Source organism: Chanodichthys erythropterus, chromosome 21 (genome assembly GCF_024489055.1).
Source record: "Chanodichthys erythropterus isolate Z2021 chromosome 21, ASM2448905v1, whole genome shotgun sequence".
NCBI classification, from domain to species: Eukaryota; Metazoa; Chordata; class Actinopteri; order Cypriniformes; family Xenocyprididae; genus Chanodichthys; species Chanodichthys erythropterus.
The window spans coordinates 28,333,141-28,353,140 of record NC_090241.1 but is presented as its reverse complement, the minus strand read 5'-3'; the positions used below and the strand labels follow the sequence as shown (position 1 = coordinate 28,353,140).

Genomic DNA, 20,000 nt, shown 5'->3' with positions numbered 1-20,000 from the left:
TTTGCACAATCACAGTTGACCAGTTCTGCATAGAACTTGCTTATCTCGAAGGCACTTTTTGCTTTTTCTCCTGTATGCTTGAGTGTTTCAACTTAAAGCACTTTTATGTCCTAAGGGTTTTTTTGGTTTGTTTGTTTGTTTGTTTTTTGTTTTTTAACACAATAAGGTCAATTATAAACTTTTATATATGCCTTATTTTTATTTAATTTTTGCTGCTTTTTAGACTTTTTTTCATTGTTATAAAGTTTTCCCTTAATTTTGTAGTTTTTGCAATTAATTAGGTTTTTTCGATTCATATTAATGATTCATATCCATTACAAAATGCTGCCAAACACAAAACATCATTTGAAATGTGATGGAAATGACACAAAAAAACACCAAAAAATGTCAAAAAGGCTTTACATATTTACTTTTTAATAAATTTAATATTTAAATAATCTTTTTCAAGTATTTAAATCATGCTTTGTCAATCACATATATTTGCCATCATTTTTTAGCAAGCAATATGATGTTCATATGCTATTGGGCCTGAAAATTATTCAGGTTGCTCTGGTTGGCTGTAGTTATGTTGTTGCCTTTTTCCATTAATGCCAATTGACACTATGTCAGTGCAACTGGGTAATTTACCCCCAAGATAATGTTTCTAATAATACAGGCCCTCTCATGGTTTAGACTGGAAATATTAATTAGACAAAGTTCGCAGAGGCTAAACTCCCCATCCCACAAATACGTGGTTGACACATTTCCTCTGCGAAAAAGTCCGTGTTCGCTCCACCCATGGGAGTGCTTGTTGCACGAATTTCAAGTAACAATGATTAAAAATATATGACACACTTTTAAATAATATTAAAACAATATGCACTTTGGCCAGTCCCAGAGGATGCGGAAGATTGAATGCCTTGTTTTCTTTGCCGAGTGCGTGCGGGTGTTTGACAGTTGTAATTTGTCCGTTGTGCTGTGGGGCCTTTTGAGTGAAGGCCTCCTTCCCCACGGCTCGATGCCTCACATGCGCACGATGAGACCCGGCTCACGGTTACTGACTCTTTGCTGCCGTGCTAATCATCACAAGCTGTCTTTGAATGATTTCTTCAATGTCGCTTGAAGGAGAGTCGCTCAGGAGTTTGTTGTAAACCGCTCATGACTGTAGTTCCACATCCCAAAATTGGCCTTTCTATCCTGGCAGCGGCTGCATTAAAACTCATTAGACTTTTTCTTATTTACTTTGGTCTCTATTGGCTGTTTCGCTAAAAATACCGTGGCCTGCCTTACTTTTGCGCGTTCCATCATAGTCTTGGCACAGCAGGGCCTTAAACACAACGCAGACTTTGTCATAAAGTCATTGAGGAGACAAACTGTTTTGTGTACCTCTTGAAATTATACATCTATTTAGCCTCTCCGCTGGAGTTGTCTTCCGGTTGACGGCATCCTGATTGTTCATTCCTTGTTCATTTCTCAAGCTTGTAGTGTGATAATGGGTTCATATTTATTTGAATCATTGTGCGCAACATTACAGGGTGCCGGTACCGGCTTGCGGTGATGGTCTGGTGATATGTTTCAATCTGGATTTCACGCGTAAGGATCTTATTACTTTTCTCTCGATGTGTAATAAATATGTGTTTAGACCCCTGTATCACTCATTTTTGTAGCTCTTCAGTGTGGGGATAAATCGATTTGGAGAGTTAAATGAAATGAATGTGAGAGCGGTTGGACTGAGAAGACAGGAAGTTGAAAAAGTAACTGAAAGATTAAAAAGGACTTTTCTTCAATACTTCAGGACTCAAAAGAACATTCTACTCATCCTCTTGGTGGATGAGTACTCAACTACTCATCCTCTTGGTGCTTGAATAAAGTAAATTATGAAAAAAACAAACAAACAAACAAAAAAAAAAAAAATATATATATATATATATATATATATATATATATATATATATATATATATAATATAATATACAACAGTTCTGTCTGGTTCTCGAATCTGATTGGCTGATAGCCATGTGATATTTCAGTGATAACAGCACTCCTACTGCCTTTTCACCGTTTGTATCACTCCGCTTGAAGTGACCGTCATGGCAGCCGATCAAATCAACCGTAATTTTTACAAATACTACTTCTTGTACCATGAACTGTAGTTTTAATAGTTTTTTTTAGGCGAGAATGTAGTTGTTTAGACCTGAAATATGCGACTCATATTTAATAACAGCGCATATTTTACAATTTGTTTTGACGTTTTCGGAGATGCGAGCTCGAGTGCGTCAGCGGCCGTTCAGTGCTTCTGTAACCGCCGAGAACAGCTTCATCTCGACCAGTGCCTCGGGGATTTGCCGCTGGCTCTTATAGTGGTTAAACACGAGACATAATTCAATTAGAGATGAAGTAAAGAAAACGCTTTACAATTTTTTTTTTTTCAAACATCAGATCTTTATTTACCTTTTCATTGCACAGAGATGTCCAAACTGCGTGCGCACTTCATTCAGGAGGTGAGGCAGATTAATGAGGTTTGAATGACAGTTTGAGGATCCAATGGAGTTAGGAGGTTTTGTCACAAGCTCTTTAATGTAATGTTCACTCAATCCATATTACTTAATGGACATATTTATATAAAATAATATTTATTGAACAACAAATAAGCACAATTGTACAGTTCAGTCAAACATAAAGCACTAGTTATTAAAAAAAAAAAGGTCATCATTTACGCTTGTATGTGGGTTTTACAAATATTTAACAAATGAAAAGGATTTTAATATGCCATTAGTTATCATGTTATTTTTTGTTTAGTACTGTCCTGAGTAAGATATTTTACATAAAAGATGTTTGCATTTAGTTCACAAGACAAAACAATAGCTGAATTTATTAAAATATCCCCATTAATAAGTATGTGAACCATTGATTCTCAATACTGTGTGTGGTTACCTGATGATCCACGACTGTTTTTATGTTTTGTGATGGTTGTTCATGAGTCTCTTGTTTGTCCTGAGCAGTTAAACTGAGCTCTGTTCTTCAGAAAAATCCTCCAGCTCCTGCAGATTTATCAGTTGTCAAGCATTTTTGCATATTTGAACCCTTTCCAGCAGTGACTGCAGGATTTTGAGATCTGTGTTTTCATACTGAGGACAACTGAGGGACTCAAACTCAACTATTAAAAAAGGTTCAAACATTCACTGATGCTCCAGAAGGAAACACGATGCATTAAGAGCCGAGGGGTGAAAACTTTTGAACAGGATGAAGATGTCACAATTTTTTTTTATTTAGTTTAATTATCATTGTTTTTCATTTAGTACTGCCCTTCGGAACCAACAGAAGATACTTGCATGTTTGCATCGTGTTTCCTTCTGGAGCATCAGTGAACGTTTTTTAATAGTTGAGTTTGAGTCCCTCAATTGTCCTCAGTGAGAAAAGATGAATCTCAAAATCTCACAGTCACTTCTGGAAAGGGTTCAAATATGCAAAAATGCTTGAAAACTGATGAATCTGCAGGACCTGGAGGAATTTTCTGAAGAACAGAGCTCAGTTTAACTGCTCAGGACAAACAGGAGACTCATGAACAACCATCACAAAACATAAAAACAGTCGTGGATCATCAGGTAACCACACACAGTATTGAGAATAAATGGTTCACATACTTATGAATGGGGATATTTTAATAAATTCAGATATTGTTTTGTCTTGTGAACTAAATGCAAACATCTTTTATGTAAAATATCTTACTCAGGACAGTACTAAACAAAAAATAACATGCATTTTTTTATTATCTCTCTTATTTTATTAAAATAATTCTCATTTTCATATATATATATATATATATATATATATATATATATATATATATATATATATATATATATATATATTGTTTTTAATATTATTAAATATATATTACTACAATTTATTCTAACTAATCTCTTATAATGTATTTTAACCCTCTGAGCCCTGGAGGTGACATTTGTGCTTATTTGTTACATCTAACATTTTTCATGGCTAAAGTCATATTACACAAATTCTGCTACCAGAATTTCTAATATGCTGATTTGGTACTCAAGTTACATTTCTTCTTATTATCAATGTTGAAAGCAGTTGTGCCGTTTAATATTTTTGCGGAAACCATGATGTTTTTTTCAAGATAATTTGATGAATAGAAAGTTTAAAAGGACAGCATTTATTTAAAGGGGTCATGAACTGCATTGTTTTATTGTTTTATAATGTTTCCTGGGGTGAGCTTATAATGTTAGTATGCTTTTTACATCCAAAATTGTCATAATTTATAAATTATAACATTTTTCCTACCCTGATTTTAGCCCTCTGGTTTGAACGCTCTGTTGTAAGGGGCGTGTCTGCTGTGAGACTTCAGTGTAAACGCCCACTGTTGTTATTGGCTAACATCTTTCCATTTGAAATAGCCAAGTATTACTCTCTCTTTTAGCACGTTTTTACTATTACAGCTCTCAAGGTTAACTAATCATGAAAAGTGTTGCATTACATCTAGATCTATGGCATTATATTTAGATTGTGGCATGAAACAGACATGTTGTTGGGCGCAAGAAAGCAGTGATCTCATCATTGCCACTTAATTTTTGTACACCAACAAATGCTTTCATCTTCACTAACAGTGCAAACGCGATATAACTAAGAGATTTGTTGAATTAAATGGGAGTTTTGCGCGTCAGTCACTGATAAACCCGCAATGTTTGATTGCAAGCGATTGCAAAAGGGAGCTTTCTTTGATCGCTTTCTTTATATAATTTAATCACCGTTACATAACAGATTATTTTAATCCTAAGAGAAACAACGCAAGTTGAAGTTTAGTCATGGGTTTGATTTTCTGACACAGACAAAGAACATCTGACTTTACATGAATCATTACATATCAGATCAGGCATTAGAATTAACACAGTTACTTACATGTTGTCACATTACAGTCGAGTCCCAGCAGTTATTGCTTGGTAGCTCGATCCGGTTTAGCACCACGTAGGCCTATGTTACTTACGCTATCTATTTTGCATTATCTATCTTGCATGTTATGCGCGAATCGGCGGGCAGGGCTAAACGAGCAGTGATGAAGTAGGCGTTGATCTTCTTCTGCATAGGCGGTGCTTGCTGCCCTTTGACGTCATAGATCCCCACTTTGAAAATCCTGTCGTTTGCTGGGTCTGGTGTCAATTAAAGCTTTTATTGGACTAACAAGGACGTTTTTAGCTCTGAGACTTACAGGATATTCTTATAGTATGATGACCTCTTATATGTCAAAAGCTCAAGGAAAATTTGATTTCTCAGTTCATCACCCCTTTAAAATGTTTTTGTCAATGCACAAGTCTTTACTGTCACTTTTGACTTTGACTTTTTATATATCTTATGCACCTCTTCTACTAGGTATAATAAATCATAATCCAAACTTCTGTTTTCAAGGAAAGATTTGTGCAGTCAAATTCCCAAAAAGGATAACAAAAGCACCATAAAATGGTCTGTATGACTCCACTGTTATATTCCAATTCTTCTGAAGCCATGCATTTGGATTGACTTCAGGTGGTTAAAGGGTTAGTTCACCCAAAAATTTCAAATTCTGTCATTAATTACTCACCCTCATGTAATTCCAAACCCGTAAGACTTTCGTTCATCTTCGGAACACAAATGAAGATGAGTCTAAATTCAGTCTGTTTATAGCGATCGTGTCTTTTCAGAAAATGTGGACTAAACAGCTCAATAAATATGGATTAGTTTTACGATCTCTTTATGAACTTTTTGAAGCGTCAAAGTGGTAGCTATGTAGCTGTCTACGGAGGGACAGAAATCAGATTTCATCAAAAAGGTCTTCATTTGTGGTCCGAAGATGAACGAAAGTCTTAAAGGTTTAGAATAACATTGATATTTTCCGAGCACTAGTTACTGAGTAATTGACTGTGGTAATGTTTAACTGGTTTTACAAGTTCCTTGCTGCTGTTTTTCGTGGAGGCAATAAGGATGATGCTGCTTGTCTGTTTGTTCCGCAGACCGAGCCGGACATATAGCAGGAACGTGAGGTCCGTGAGACTTCGCCCTGTTGAGTGACACATTCCCACCCCCATCTAGTTCACATTCACGTTGGCCGTTAGCAGCTGTAGCCCATCCGTCCTAATGCTTCTTTAAATGTCAGGAGAATGACTGTTTGTTTGTCTTGAGTTTCTCCTCCAACTGTTTATTCAAGACGAGCTGCATTTGCATTGACCTTGCTGTCCATACATGCTTGCCCGCTGGCTTCCATTCTTTTCGTCCCCTCACACGCTCTCTTTCTCTGAAGAATGTTTACATTTCGGCTCGCCCTCTGTGTAACCTATGGGATCTGTTGATCATTCCACCTGGTTAATGTTAAATTGCTCTTTGCAAGAAGATGTGTTTGTTCATAAACAGAAAGAAAAGGCCCTGTTCTCCCTCTTGTTTACCGTAGTCATGGCAGCAATCAGTTATTAAACAAATAGCGAGCTTTGTTTGTAGGAGCTGCCGGACCAGCATTAGCCCTACAAGGTCTGGAAGCAAACTCAAGAAAGCACAAAAGAAAAGACAAGACCCGTCTGTCCAAACGTGGTGGGGTTTTGTTCTCAGAATGCCACCACAGTAGTGTTGAGATATGTTTCTGGCCTGGAGAGGCCCGCTGAGATTAGAGGGGCTGTTTGGTCTCGCATTGAGATCTCCTTTTGGCAGAATGTCATTGCTGCTGTCATTTCCTCTTTGAGAGGGTGACGAGCAATTCTTTTCCACGAGGGCGAGTCGCTAGCCCTGATTGTGCCAACATGTGTGAATGATGCAAAGTTGCATCTTGAGACGGAAGAACCAAACTGAAGGTAACACGATGCTTTATATCTAGCATAGATGTGTGATAGAAAGACTTTTGAGGAGGCTTGAATGCGGTCATTAGTAAACTCATACTATCCAGTCTCATACTTAACAGCTTTATTTATCAGCTTATCAATATCGGCCAGAATCTTTTATATCAGTACATCTCTACATTCATATATGAATAATTTTACCTTTTGATTTGTGTTCAAGTACTAAATGGTTTTGTAATATATAAATTATTTTGGGGTTAAATTTCATGCAAAACTATATTGCCATACTTGTACTGTGATATAAAGTGTGTTTACATGCACCCTCATAATGGATTTTGGCAATATTGCAATTCGAAATACTTCGATCAAACTAATACGATTAAGCTCATAATCATAGTAACCATATTCGCATTAAGCTAGGTGGTGTACTTCGATTTTAATCTCAATAAACAGGCATGTAAACACCGTAATCACATTATTACCGCTCTGACCAAAGTGTGAATTTGCTTGAATGTACACGGATACAGTGTGTTGTTCACACAACTTCATGAATGAACTCCCTGACATTATTCTCAAATTTTCTTTTCTCTAAATTGCTAAACTCTGTCAACACAACTCGCTGTGCAGTCTCTGCTCCGTATCTTCGTCAAAGAACGCAATAACAGCGTGCAAACTCGGCATTGCGATGTTCATCATGCCGCCGTATAATATCTAGTACTTCCACAATGTATTTTGAATTTGATGTGAGGAGATTACAAAAATGACCAGTAATATCCATAGTGTATGCCTATCTGAGTGTTGTATAACCATACTTATTAGTGAATATAATCAGAGTAATGAAAATTATATTATGAGAAATAATCGCATTATTGGTGCACATGTAAACGTAGTCTGTGTCTCATACTGTACTAGGTCATAATTTTGCTCATACCACCCATCTCTAGCCAAAATACAGCTGTCTGCGTTACTCATCAGGAATCCTTGAGAAAAAGGAGAAAAGAAAAACCTCAAGATGCTCTCACACCTTTTCAGCCGAACAGATCATTGTGTTGTCTAGACAAGCAACAACGTTGAACCTAAACAACAGTGTGATCATGGGGTTTTGTCGTCCTTATTGTGACTACTTATCTGAAGCGTAAGAATGTTGTGCTTTTGTTGAGCGCTTGTGTAAACAGGGGTGTTGTGAGAACAGACTTGTAAAAGCAGGTGGGCTTTCAGAACTTACCGGAATGACAGCATCTTTTTAACGTTGATGGAGTCTGCTTTCCGGCCTGGTGCACGGCACACACAAACAAACTCTCGGCATAAACACGCTCGCAGTCAAATCCTGGGAAATAATAAATAAGGGAGAAAGCTCTTGATTTTCTGTATTTGCTCATGCTTTTATGTTGTGGCCAGGTGTGGTGAGCACATGATTTGGTGTGTGTGTGTGTGTGTGTGTGCTCGCAATATCAGATGAACCGAACAAAATGTCAACATACACAAATTCTGACCTTGTTGTATTATCCGTAGTTTGTTCCAAACACTTGTTGTGTTTAGCAAGCAAGCGTTTTGTGAGGAAAAGGCGCAGACATCTGATGATGGAGGTTTGTTTGGTAGGTGCCTTGTGGCAGGGCCTTAATCTCAGGGAATTTCCATTATGTTGAACTTTTTGCCTTAAGTCTTTGTTTTCTTTTTATTTAAAGCCACGGTAAACACTGTAAACAAACACATCTGTTTCTCTTGCTGGTTATATAAGTGCTTGTCTGTTATTCATGTTTATTCTGCACGCCTTTTTTGTACCAAATGCAAGACAGAAAAATCACAAGCAAAGAATTGCACTTTTGTTATCAAAGTGGGGCAAAATCCAAAGCTTGAATCATAATGATGAGACACTAAAACAATAGCTTAATTCATAAAGCCGTTGACATTATTAATGCCCTTCCACCAGATTATTTTTTTCCTCCATCTATTTGATATTTGTGATGGATAACAGGCATTTTCTTTCATCCTTTTTTTTTTTTTTTTGATCGCGATATTGCGGCTTTTGAATTATTCCATGGTGAAATTTAATGAGAAACTAGATTTATGGGTTTCATTTGTTTGTCAATTCCGAAATTAATTGGGTGTTAATTTTAGCTGGCCCTCTTCAGACGTGGAATTGGGCGCGTGTGCATTACTTTGCATTCGTTGCAGCTTCACGTCTTTATTGTGGGTCACTAGTTTCGCATACATTAAAATAGCCCCCCGGCGCATTCTCATGATTACTTTTAGAGATGCCATGCATTCGTAAATTTACGCCCTTCCTTTATAATTATGAAAATTTAGTACGGAATGACAGTGCATGCATAATAGCCATTATCACCCTCTTTTATGGAACACAATGAAAAAAATGAGAGCGAACAAATGAGACCGTAAAATGTAAAAGAGACAGAAAGGGAGAGAAGCTTGCTAAACAAGCCACAGCTTGTTTGTGGGAGTACCAGGTACTTTGTCCGTTTATCTCTAATTGAAAGGATGATTTTGAGCATGGAGCAGTTTAGTTACACATGTAAATTATTTACATAGTGTATTCAGGGTGTTTTTTGAGAGAAAGCTAAAATATGTGATGAAAGGGGGTAAGAAGAGGTTCCCACGGTCATGGAAAACCTGGAAATATCAGGTTTATTCAAAATTGTGAATTGCAGGACTTTGAATTTATATTTGTTTACACAAAAATGAAAATTATCCCGTAATTTACTCACCCTCAAGCTTTTCTAGCTGTATGTGACTTTCTTCTTTAAAAATCTGTAAAAAAAAAAAAATAAAATAAATAAAAAAATAAATAAAAACTTTATGAACTATTAACACTGGCTTCCAGCAGTGGCCGTACACAAGTCTACTTCCGGCAGAAGAGTGACCTCTGACCCGACGCATGATGTATTGTTCGCGGAAGTGCAGAGGATGGAGCAAAATAAAACACAGCTCACGAATTGGATGAGAAAACGAGAAATTTTAAAGACAAATATCAGAGGATTTCGATATAAGAGAAGCGGAGCTTCAGTTTGTTGCACAGCCCTATTTGTTTGAATTGTGAGAGGTGTCTACTCTCACATAAGCTTACACTATTTCTACATCCTACGTCATACGTTGGGTCAGAGGGCACACTTCCGCTGGAACTCGACTTTCATGCAGCCATTAACACAAGCCAGTGATTATAGTTTATAAAGTTTTAACTATGGATATTTTTCTTACAAAACACATCACTTCAGAAGGCATTTATTAACCCAGTGGATTAATTTTATGATGAATAGATGTGCTTTTTTGGAACTTCAAAAACTCATATGGTATTCATTCCCATTAAAAAGCTTAGAAGTGCCAGGATATTTTTTTTAATATAACTCCGATTGTGTTCAGCTGAAAGAAGAAAGTCCTATACACCTGGGATGGCTTGAGGGTGAGTAAATTATGGGATCATAATACTAACCATTTAACTTTAGTAATTAAACAGAAAAGATAAAATCCTACAGATGTTGTTACTATTTTTGGTTTAGTTATTAGTGTAGTTCAGCGTGTGTGTGTTTTATTATATAATATATACTGATGAGCCAAAACATTATGACCAGTCACAGGTGAAGCCATTCATGTGGACATAAATTTGAAATGTGCATCCTACCTAAACATTGTTGCAGAACAGGTACACCCATTCATGACAATAGTGTTCCCTGGTGGAAGTGGCCTCTTTCAGCAGGATAATTCTGCCACACATCACAAATTGTTCAGGTATGGCTTGAGGAACATGAGTAAGAGTTCAAGGTGTTGCCCTGGCCTCCAAATTCCCCAGATTTCAATCCAGATGCTCAGTTGGTATATGCTGGACCAACAAGTTCAATTACAGTGGCTCCACCTCACAACCTACAGGACTTGAAGGATCTGCTGTCTTGGTGCCAAATACCACAGGGCACCTTCAGGGGTCTTGTTGAGTCCACGCCTCGGCGGATCGGCGCAGTTTTGGCAGGTGGTCATGATGTTTTGGCTCATCTGAATGCGTGTATGTGTGTGTATAAAGCAAAATTAAATTATAATTTTATTACTATTGTATATATTTTTGGTCTAGCAGTTGATGTGGTCCAATTCAAAAAGAACAATAGAAGAGTCGCAGCCCTTCGGTGGTCCAGATGGGTCAATCCCCAGTGTGTTAGTCTGCGTCTGTAACCACCTCTTCCCTGCAAACCTTGCTGAACAATTATCAAGCACCTTATTACTGTCTGAGAGGGGGCAGCATTATAAATCTGAATTCTTTTCAATTTTCACCTGCCTATGTGATTAGCACCCAGTGCTTTAAGGGCATTCATTCTGCCTCATATCAATAATTAATAAGCCAAGTTAATTTACTTCTGCCCGACTTGGTCAGCTTCATTAAGATGGTCTGAAACAAGGCTACAAGGCACTCCTTGCCAACGAGGGCCTCTATGAATGCAAAAGATGTAAATCTAAGTGTCTATCTCAGGACGACATGGATAGATCAGGATGTTGAAGGAGAAAACTTTCTTTTTAGTGTATTGCAGGGCTGGTCTGTTAGATGTTAAATGTTAGAAGAACAAAAAGTCTTTTTGTGAGTCTGAATAGGCATCATTAAAGTATAATGTATTATTGGAAATACTTTGGAAGTACATCGGAATATTTTCAGGTTTGTTTATTTGTGTGCGGGCCCAGGACCGTGGCGTTAACTCAACACCCAAGATGCAAACGCTTGCTGAGAAGTTTTGATTTTTGAGATTTGTAATCCGACCGACTCCCCTGCCCTGTTTCCCATTAAAAAGCCATCGGGCTGTGGTTCTTCTGGGAGCAATGAGAGTAAATATATCCATTTCACTTGAACAAGTTTTGTTTGTGAGCGAGTGTGTTTTCTTGGGCCTCTCTGCTGAGACGTGACCGAGGTTGGGTTCCCATTCCATTTGCTTTTTGCTGTTTCTTCATTCTTTCAGACCCAGCAGAAGGATTGAAAACAAACAGAATATGATGTTTAGCTTCTTTTAAGGGAAACAAAAAGGAAATGGACATTTGTGTGGAATTATTTTAAAATGTTTTTTTGTTTGTTTTAACACTCTTTTTGCATCTCTGCTGCAGGTTTTTAAGTCATGATGCAAGAGTCGGGGACAGAGGCGACAAACGGAACAGCCAATCAGAACGGCGCTCCACCTTGTGTGGAGGGACACAGAGAAGTTCGATCCAAGAGCGGCACACCTTCCTCTGACATCACAGCATCTGACCTCGTGAACTTCCAACAACAACAGGTCTTTCTTTTTTTCCTCCTTTCTTTTCATTCATTCCTTTCACTGTCCGTTCATTTCTTCACTCTTTATTTTTTGTTTTTTTCTTCCTATTGCTTTCTTCTATCTTTTTTCTTTACCTTCCATCCTTTGTTCTTTCTTTCTTTCATATTCCTTTTATTTAATTTTTTAATATCATTCCTTCAATTTTTTAATTATATGCTCATTACTTTGTCCCTCCCCACCTTCTTTTATTTCTTTCTTTTTTTACTTCATTTCTTCCATCCTTTATTCGTTTGTTCATTCCTACCAACGTCTCTACATTCCGTTCTTCCCTTCTTGCACCTGTCTGTTATTAACGCATGTCAACAGCATCCTTCTCTCCCCTCTTTAAGTGCTTGTAAATATTTAATCATCACACCCCCTCCAACCAGAGTACATAAACACATTATTATGATTATTTATGTATATTGAGAGCGGTTTGAATTTTTAAACGCACTAAGTGCTCTTTCTGTGATTGTGTTTTTGGTTGCCAATGTGTTTATCCCAGCAACTCTGCATCTGCATTCAGGTGAAATATTTATCAGGCGTGTTGCAACAGACAAATGCATAGGTGCAATGGAATTTACGGACAGTCGTGTATGTGTGGTGTCCATCCAGGTGCCACAGATTTCACCTGTCGCATTGTAAACACCCATAACACTCAAGTGGAAATTTCGGGGAGCTTCCATTCAAAGCACCGGAGCGTGGAGTGTTGCAGCCGTTTTTATTATATACCTAGAGCACCCAAAACATCCTCACTCTGACTAAAATAAACAGACAAGCTCTTTCTGTCTGTCACACGACAGCGTGTTGAGCCGGCCAGCATTGAAAAGATCAGTCGTGTGTTATCTGCACCCCACGGCATGATGGGAGATGTTGTCAAGGGCTGTATTGTGGGGATGAGGAGCTTCTGAAGTAACTGTCTGTTGGAGTAACATGGCTGTCGTTGAACTGAGAAGAGCAATGCCTTGGTTTAACAGGACAGGTCTGCATGACGGCTGGTTTGAAAGCAGAGAACAACCCAAAACTGATTTGTTTTGGTCTTATTTCATACATGGGATATTGATTTTGTATTTTGTTTAATTTAGTAAGTCGTTGGTTGCAAATTGGAATTATTATTTTGGAGAATGTATAGGAATAAAACTCATTTGACATTTTGATTTTTCCCTTGAGTCTTCTTGAGATAAATCTGTAACTGAAGTATATCGCCATCAATCAATAATCTGAAGCATCTGTGATTGGCTCTCGCTTTCGTCTTCCCCTGTCCTCTGAATTGCTTCAGTCTGTCGTGTGCTTCTCGGACTTAGCGTGATGTTGTCAGTTTGAAAATCACAGGCATACTGAATTCATTACCGCAGTCGTCACACAAAACCATGGATAAGATTTCAATAACTGCAGGCCACAGTTGAGTAAACAGTTGCACTGAAACTTAATTCCTGTTGACTTTGCCTTCATTCTGTGCCAGGGGCTCAATCTGATTCACTCGGCTGAGACAACAGGGGTTACTACTCTGACGAATGCAAGGAAATAGAGAGAAAGAAGGAAGAAGAGATAGAGAGAGGCTGAACACCAGAGCGCTTGACCGAGTCAGGGATGTGCACTTGACACACACACATTTATTTATATATATATATATATATTATATACTTAATAGTTGCATAGTTTTGCAATGAGTGAAGAAGCTTTTGCTTTTTTTTTTTTTTTTTTTTTTTTTTTAATAACACTCTAGCTTAAAACTACCATTAAAGGTGCCCTAGAATCAAAAATTGAATTTACCTTGGCATAGTTGAATAACAAGAGTTCAGTAAAATACATACATTGAGTTTCAAACTCCATTGCTTCCTCCTTCTTATGTAAATCTCATTTGTTTAAAAGACCTCCGGAAAACAGGCGAAACTCAATATAACACTGGCTGTTATGTAACAGTCGGGATCATTAATATGTACGCCCCCAATATTTGCATATGCCAGCTCATGTTCAAGGCATTAGACAAGGGCAGCAAGTATTAACGTCTGGATGTGCACAGCTGAATCATCAGACAAGGTAAGCTAGCAAGGACAATAGCAAAAAAATGACAGATGGAGCAATAATAACCGAAATAATCCTTGATTACATGATATTTTTGTGATATTTGTAATTTGTCTTTCGTTAGCATGTTGCTAATGTACTGTTAAATGTGGTTAAAGTTACCATCGTTTATTACTGTATTCTTGGAGACAAGAGCTGTCGCTATTTTCATTTTTAAACACTTGCAGTCTGTATAATTCATAAACACAACTTCATTCTTTATAAATCTCTCCAACAGTGTAGCATTAGCCTGTTAGCCATGGATCATAGCCTCAAACTCATTCAGAATCAAATGTAAACATCCAAATAAATACAATACTCACATGATCCGATTCATGCATGCAGCATGCATGACGAACATCTTGTAAAGATCCATTTTGAGGGTTATATTAGCTGTGTGAACTTGGTAAATACACTGTATTATAGTCGAGAGCTCGGGGGGGCAGGGAGCGCGAGATTTAAAGGGGCCGCGTGCTGAATTGGTGCATAGTTAATGATGCCCCAAAATAGGCAGTTAAAAAAATTTATTTAAAAAAATCTATGTGGTATTTTGAGCTGAAACTTCACAGACACATTCAGGGGACACCTTAGACTTATATTACATCTTGTGAAAGAACGTTATACGGCACCTTTAAAGGCTAGTTTTTACAACTAGTCATCATATTTTGTATCTTCTAATTTATAAAAAAGTATTTCGTTTAACGCTTCTGTTTATCACTATTTTGGAGTCACATACTATATACTGTAGTTTTATTTTGTAGTCTTTTTGTAGTCAATATAAATGAATGTTTAGTGTTGTCACATGAATTTTCAATTCATACACCATAATCGTTTTATTCATTCAAAAACATAGTTTTTTTATCTAGATAAATACTGTTGTTGTTGAATTTCAAAATCTGATTTATTTTTTGAAATATTATTAAATTAATATTTTAGTAAGATATTAAGGTAAGATATTAAAAACTAACTACAATAGTTTCATAGTATTTTAGTAGCTTGTAGTTTTGCTAACTATTCTTTCAAAAGGGTAGTTAAATTGTGTTTAGCAATGTGTAATACACTCAATATACACATCAACAGGACGAAATTCCTTTAAAAATAATCTGTATTAATTTAATCACCCTTGTGGTATTCTAAACGTGACTTTTTTTTAGATACAATGGATTTTTTGGTCATTGTATAGTATGTATTTTTGGGTGAGCTGTCTTTTAGGGCTAATATTGTAGTCTAAATGTCAAAGCTTATACTGTTAATGATATTTTGCTTTTTTTTATCAGCTTTGATCATGACAAGTTCTTTTGGGATTTTTTCCCCAACGAACAAGGATTTAGTTATGTGATAATTGACAGCTTTTTTTTTTTTTTTACAACATATCAGTCTCTTTGCTTGTGTTATTCACACACTACATAAAGCATGACATTTTTAAACCTCCAAAAGCCTAGTTTCTCTTCTGACAAGCTGTGTAGGGTTTTATTATCTTTCAATTTATAAACCCCTACGACTCCTTAAATACGTGAAAAACAACAAACCTGGAGGCTGACATATCATCTATCCTGATTAGTCGACATAACTGTGAAAGACAGTGCTCATTAATAAAGACGAGGGATAAAATAATTGTAATCTGTTTGATCATCTCGACCTTGACAGGGGAATTTATCTTCTCGAACTAGTCAGATTTGGGGGAAGTAGACCATAAGCTTCATTTAAACATCTCCATTAGGAAGTCAAATCCCCAGTGCTATTACCTTATATAAAAGAGATGTGTCCCTAAATGGGAGTTCTCTAGATAGAATAGAGCCTTTAGATTCAAATAAAGCCACCTCAAACGTTTTTCATCCTTGCACTGAAGAATTTAGGTCCACTCTTTAAATGGTTTATGCATATAATTCACCAAAATTAAAGGAACAGACCACCCCTGTCAGCATTTATGCAAAAGATTTCCATTATGGCACAAGCGCCATCTCCAATGAGCAATTCATTTCTCTGTGGTCTGTGGTCGACAAGATCTGTTAAAAAACATGTCTGTGGATATCCTTATGATGTAGTTTGGATGTGATTCTTGTAAAAGCAGTGGAGGAAAGGTAATTGGTTTAGGTTTAGGGAAAATATCAAAAGAAATTCTCTAAAACTATTCATTTAACATGTTCATTAAGCACATATATATAATATATATATATATATATATATATATATATATATATATATATATATATATATATATATATATATATATATATATATATATATATATATATATATATATATATATATATATATATATATATATATATATATTATATACATATATATATATATATATATATATGATACATTTATGTATATAAAAAATATACATTTATGTATATACGTTAATGTATATAAAAAAGAAACAAACCAAAAAAAAAAATATATATATATATATATATATATATATATATATATATATATATATATATATATATATATATATATATATATATATATATGATACGTTTATGTATATAAAAAATATATATATATATATATATATATATATATATATATATATGATACGTTTATGTATATAAAAAATATATATATATATATATATATATATATATATGATACGTTTATGTATATAAAAAATATATATTTATGTATATACGTTAATGTATATAAAAAAGAAAACCAAAAAAAAAAAACATTTATTCATGACAAAATGAACTGATCTGGACTGCATTTAGATTTTTTTTTTATCAATTGAGAGTCCTAATTAAAACACATCATATATTAGGGTGTATTCAGGTTGATTGGGACACTTTTTCCAATTCATCTCAATGGCAAAAAGTGTCCCAATTGCCCTGAATTCACCCTATTATATTATATTATATTATATTATATTATATTATATTATATTATATTATATTATATTATATTATATTATATTATATTATATTATATTATATTATATTATATTATATTATATTATATTATATTATATTATATTATATTATATTATATTAATGTTTTATATTATTTTTTTGTACAGTGTTAAACAAATGCATTATGCATATACAGTATGTGTTGTGTTTATGTAGTGTTTTTTTTTTTTTTTTTTTTTTTTTTTGCTCATTGCAGCAGCGACTGCACCCACAGGAATTTCCCCATTCACAATACAAACATCCTTCCACAGCCACACAACCAAGACAGCCATCTGAAAGATCGCATCTCTCATGTGCTTCCCGAGAAATATGACACAATTGTGGCCCAAACTAGCATCATACTGACCTATATCTGATCTTACAGAATGTACAGTACCCTCGGTACAACTTAAAGCGAGAACGCCGTCAATTCCGAACTGATTGCGTTCTGTCACAGGCTGTTTTTCGGGGGCCTCTTTAAAAAGCGCTCAGAGTCTTGTCTTGCACTCAGCGAGGCAGAAAGAGAAGTTGTGGTTTTCAACAACATCTTTTGATGAGGAAGTGAAGATGATCTTAAGAGATAAAGATTTAAAGAAAATAAAGCCAGCCTGCTCTTATGCAAGCGCAAAACATTTTTTGGTGTTTTAAACTTTTTTTTTTTTTTTTTTTGCTGCTTCTGCAACAGGAAGTCAACCTGTGTGAAGCACACTAAAATAACTGTACAACAAGGATGTTGTCGTCAATTTCTGATCCAGGCGCAGTTTACAGGATCATCCTTCTATTGTCCAAAAATTCATGGCAAAACTATAGCTTAGATAATTTGGTCAATGAAGAATCTGTCAAAAATGTAGTCACTGATAAATATTTTAGTTTATATTAAGATATACTGTATGCATGTAATTGTATGTATGTGTATGTATATAGTCAGACTTGTAAAGTAAGACTAGCCAATTATGAATTTTTTGCATTATTCAAAGTGTTGCAGTCCCCTTAGGGAGTCCACCCAACTATACTGATGTTTAATTGCAAACATTGGTATCTTTCATACCAGAGCACCGTTTGAGACATTGAAATCTCTTCTGGAAGTTTCTGAAAGAGGAGACACGTATTAGGTTATTGGGCATTTCTATGTGCTCCCAATTTATCTCAATTATATTATATTATATTATATTATATTATATTATATTATATTATATTATATTATATTATATTATATTATATTATATTATATTATATTATATTTTTTTTTGTACAGTGTTACACAAATGCATTATGCACAAATGCATTATGCATATATATATATATATATATATATATATATATATATATATATATATATATATATATATATATATATATATATATATATATATATATATATATATATATATATATAACTTGCAATTTTCTATGTTTTGTGCATTCTTAACTCTTACTTTTTCTATGCATCCAAGCCTCTATATGGCACAATTTCTGATGAGTTGTGAGCGATTAAGTTGATGCAAATATAATCTCTTGCATGTTTTAGCAAGCAGCGATTGACTCAGACTTGCGGAGCAACTGCCAGGAATCCTGCTCAGCTGATACTGCCCTTAAATTTGAAATATTAATGCCCTGTCTCATGACAGACTTTTTTAATCACATTTGAAAGCACCCTCACTCAAAGGCATACCACCATCATCTCAAAACCACAGAAAAGAAAGAAGACCAGACAGATAGATGTTTTGATGGGAGGGCAAACTCATCTGTTCATTCTGACAGAATCGTGCTTTGTTACAGATCATAAGATAAGGATGCAATTAGCAATTTTTTTTTCTTTGGCCCTTGAGCAGGGTTAGGAGCTGGTGAGGTGATTTCTTTGGTTTGGTCACAGACAGAACAGTCTGAGTATGCACAGGTGTTTGCATTATGTGATGTGTAGCAAACCCTGCAGCCCACCGGAGAAAGAAACAAACTCAAAAGAGTGATAGAAAGCATTTATGACGATGAAGATACATAAACATGCTCATGCATGCACACCCACTTCTGACACCACCTCACCCAGAGGCAGGGTTGTGCATCATTCAGAACTGAATTGAGAATGCAATTTGAAATTCCATCTTTTTCTGAATTTGAATAGAGGCAAACAAAATACAAACATGTAACTGAATTTAATGTAATGATATGCAAAGAAAGTCATATAACCAATTTTGGTCACAGTTTAGATTAGGGTCCAATTACTTTCCCCTCAATAAATTCCTAATTACTGCTTATTAAAAGTTAGTAAACTAGTTGTTAGTTTTAGATATTGGTTGGATTTAAGGAATGTAGAATATGGCATTAATATGTGCTTTATAATAACTAATAAACAACCAATATCCTAGTAATATGCATGCCAATAAACCACTAGTTAATAGTGTGTATATATACTGTAGATAATACTGTATACTGTATATATACGCAGTCAAACCAAAAATTATTCAGATATTTTTATATATATAAAATATACAGTAAAATTGATTTAAAAAATTTGGAACCAAAAAGTATTCAGACACTTTGACCAAGTGTTATCTGACATAATTAAGATTGTTTTCTAACACAGTTTAACTCTGAGATCTTGTCATATTTTATTACAATTTTTTTTAAACTATTGTGAATAAACTGTATTAAAAAATGAAATGTTTAAGGTGTTTGAATACATTTTGGTTTGATATATATACATATACGTATACATCTCAAACCCGATAATGCATCCCTAATAAATAAATATATATATATATATATATATATATATATATATATATATATATATATATATATATATATATATATATATATATATATATATATATATATATATATTAGGGATGCATTATCAGGGCCGATACCAAGCTCATGTACTTGTACTTGCACTCGTACTCGTATAAATACCCCGATACCAAAGACCGATAACTCACGTGATGTAACTGACAGAATTTTCTGTT

At 35.1% G+C, this 20,000-nt stretch overlaps 1 protein-coding gene across 10 annotated transcripts in view; it reads left to right on the top strand.

Moving 5' to 3' along the window:
- foxp1b (forkhead box P1b) overlaps positions 1 to 20,000 on the top strand; it is a 212,266-nt gene that overhangs the window by 85,477 nt on the left and 106,789 nt on the right. For 8 of the 10 annotated variants that reach the window (XM_067373133.1, XM_067373130.1, XM_067373127.1 and 5 more), the window contains one exon: positions 11,886 to 12,052. The exons of the other annotated variants lie outside the window; for them this stretch is intronic. In XM_067373133.1, the coding sequence (XP_067229234.1) occupies positions 11,897 to 12,052 (156 nt within the window). In that variant the 5' untranslated portion in view covers positions 11,886 to 11,896. The remainder of the gene's footprint in view (positions 1 to 11,885; positions 12,053 to 20,000) is intronic. 10 annotated transcript variants of the gene reach the window in all.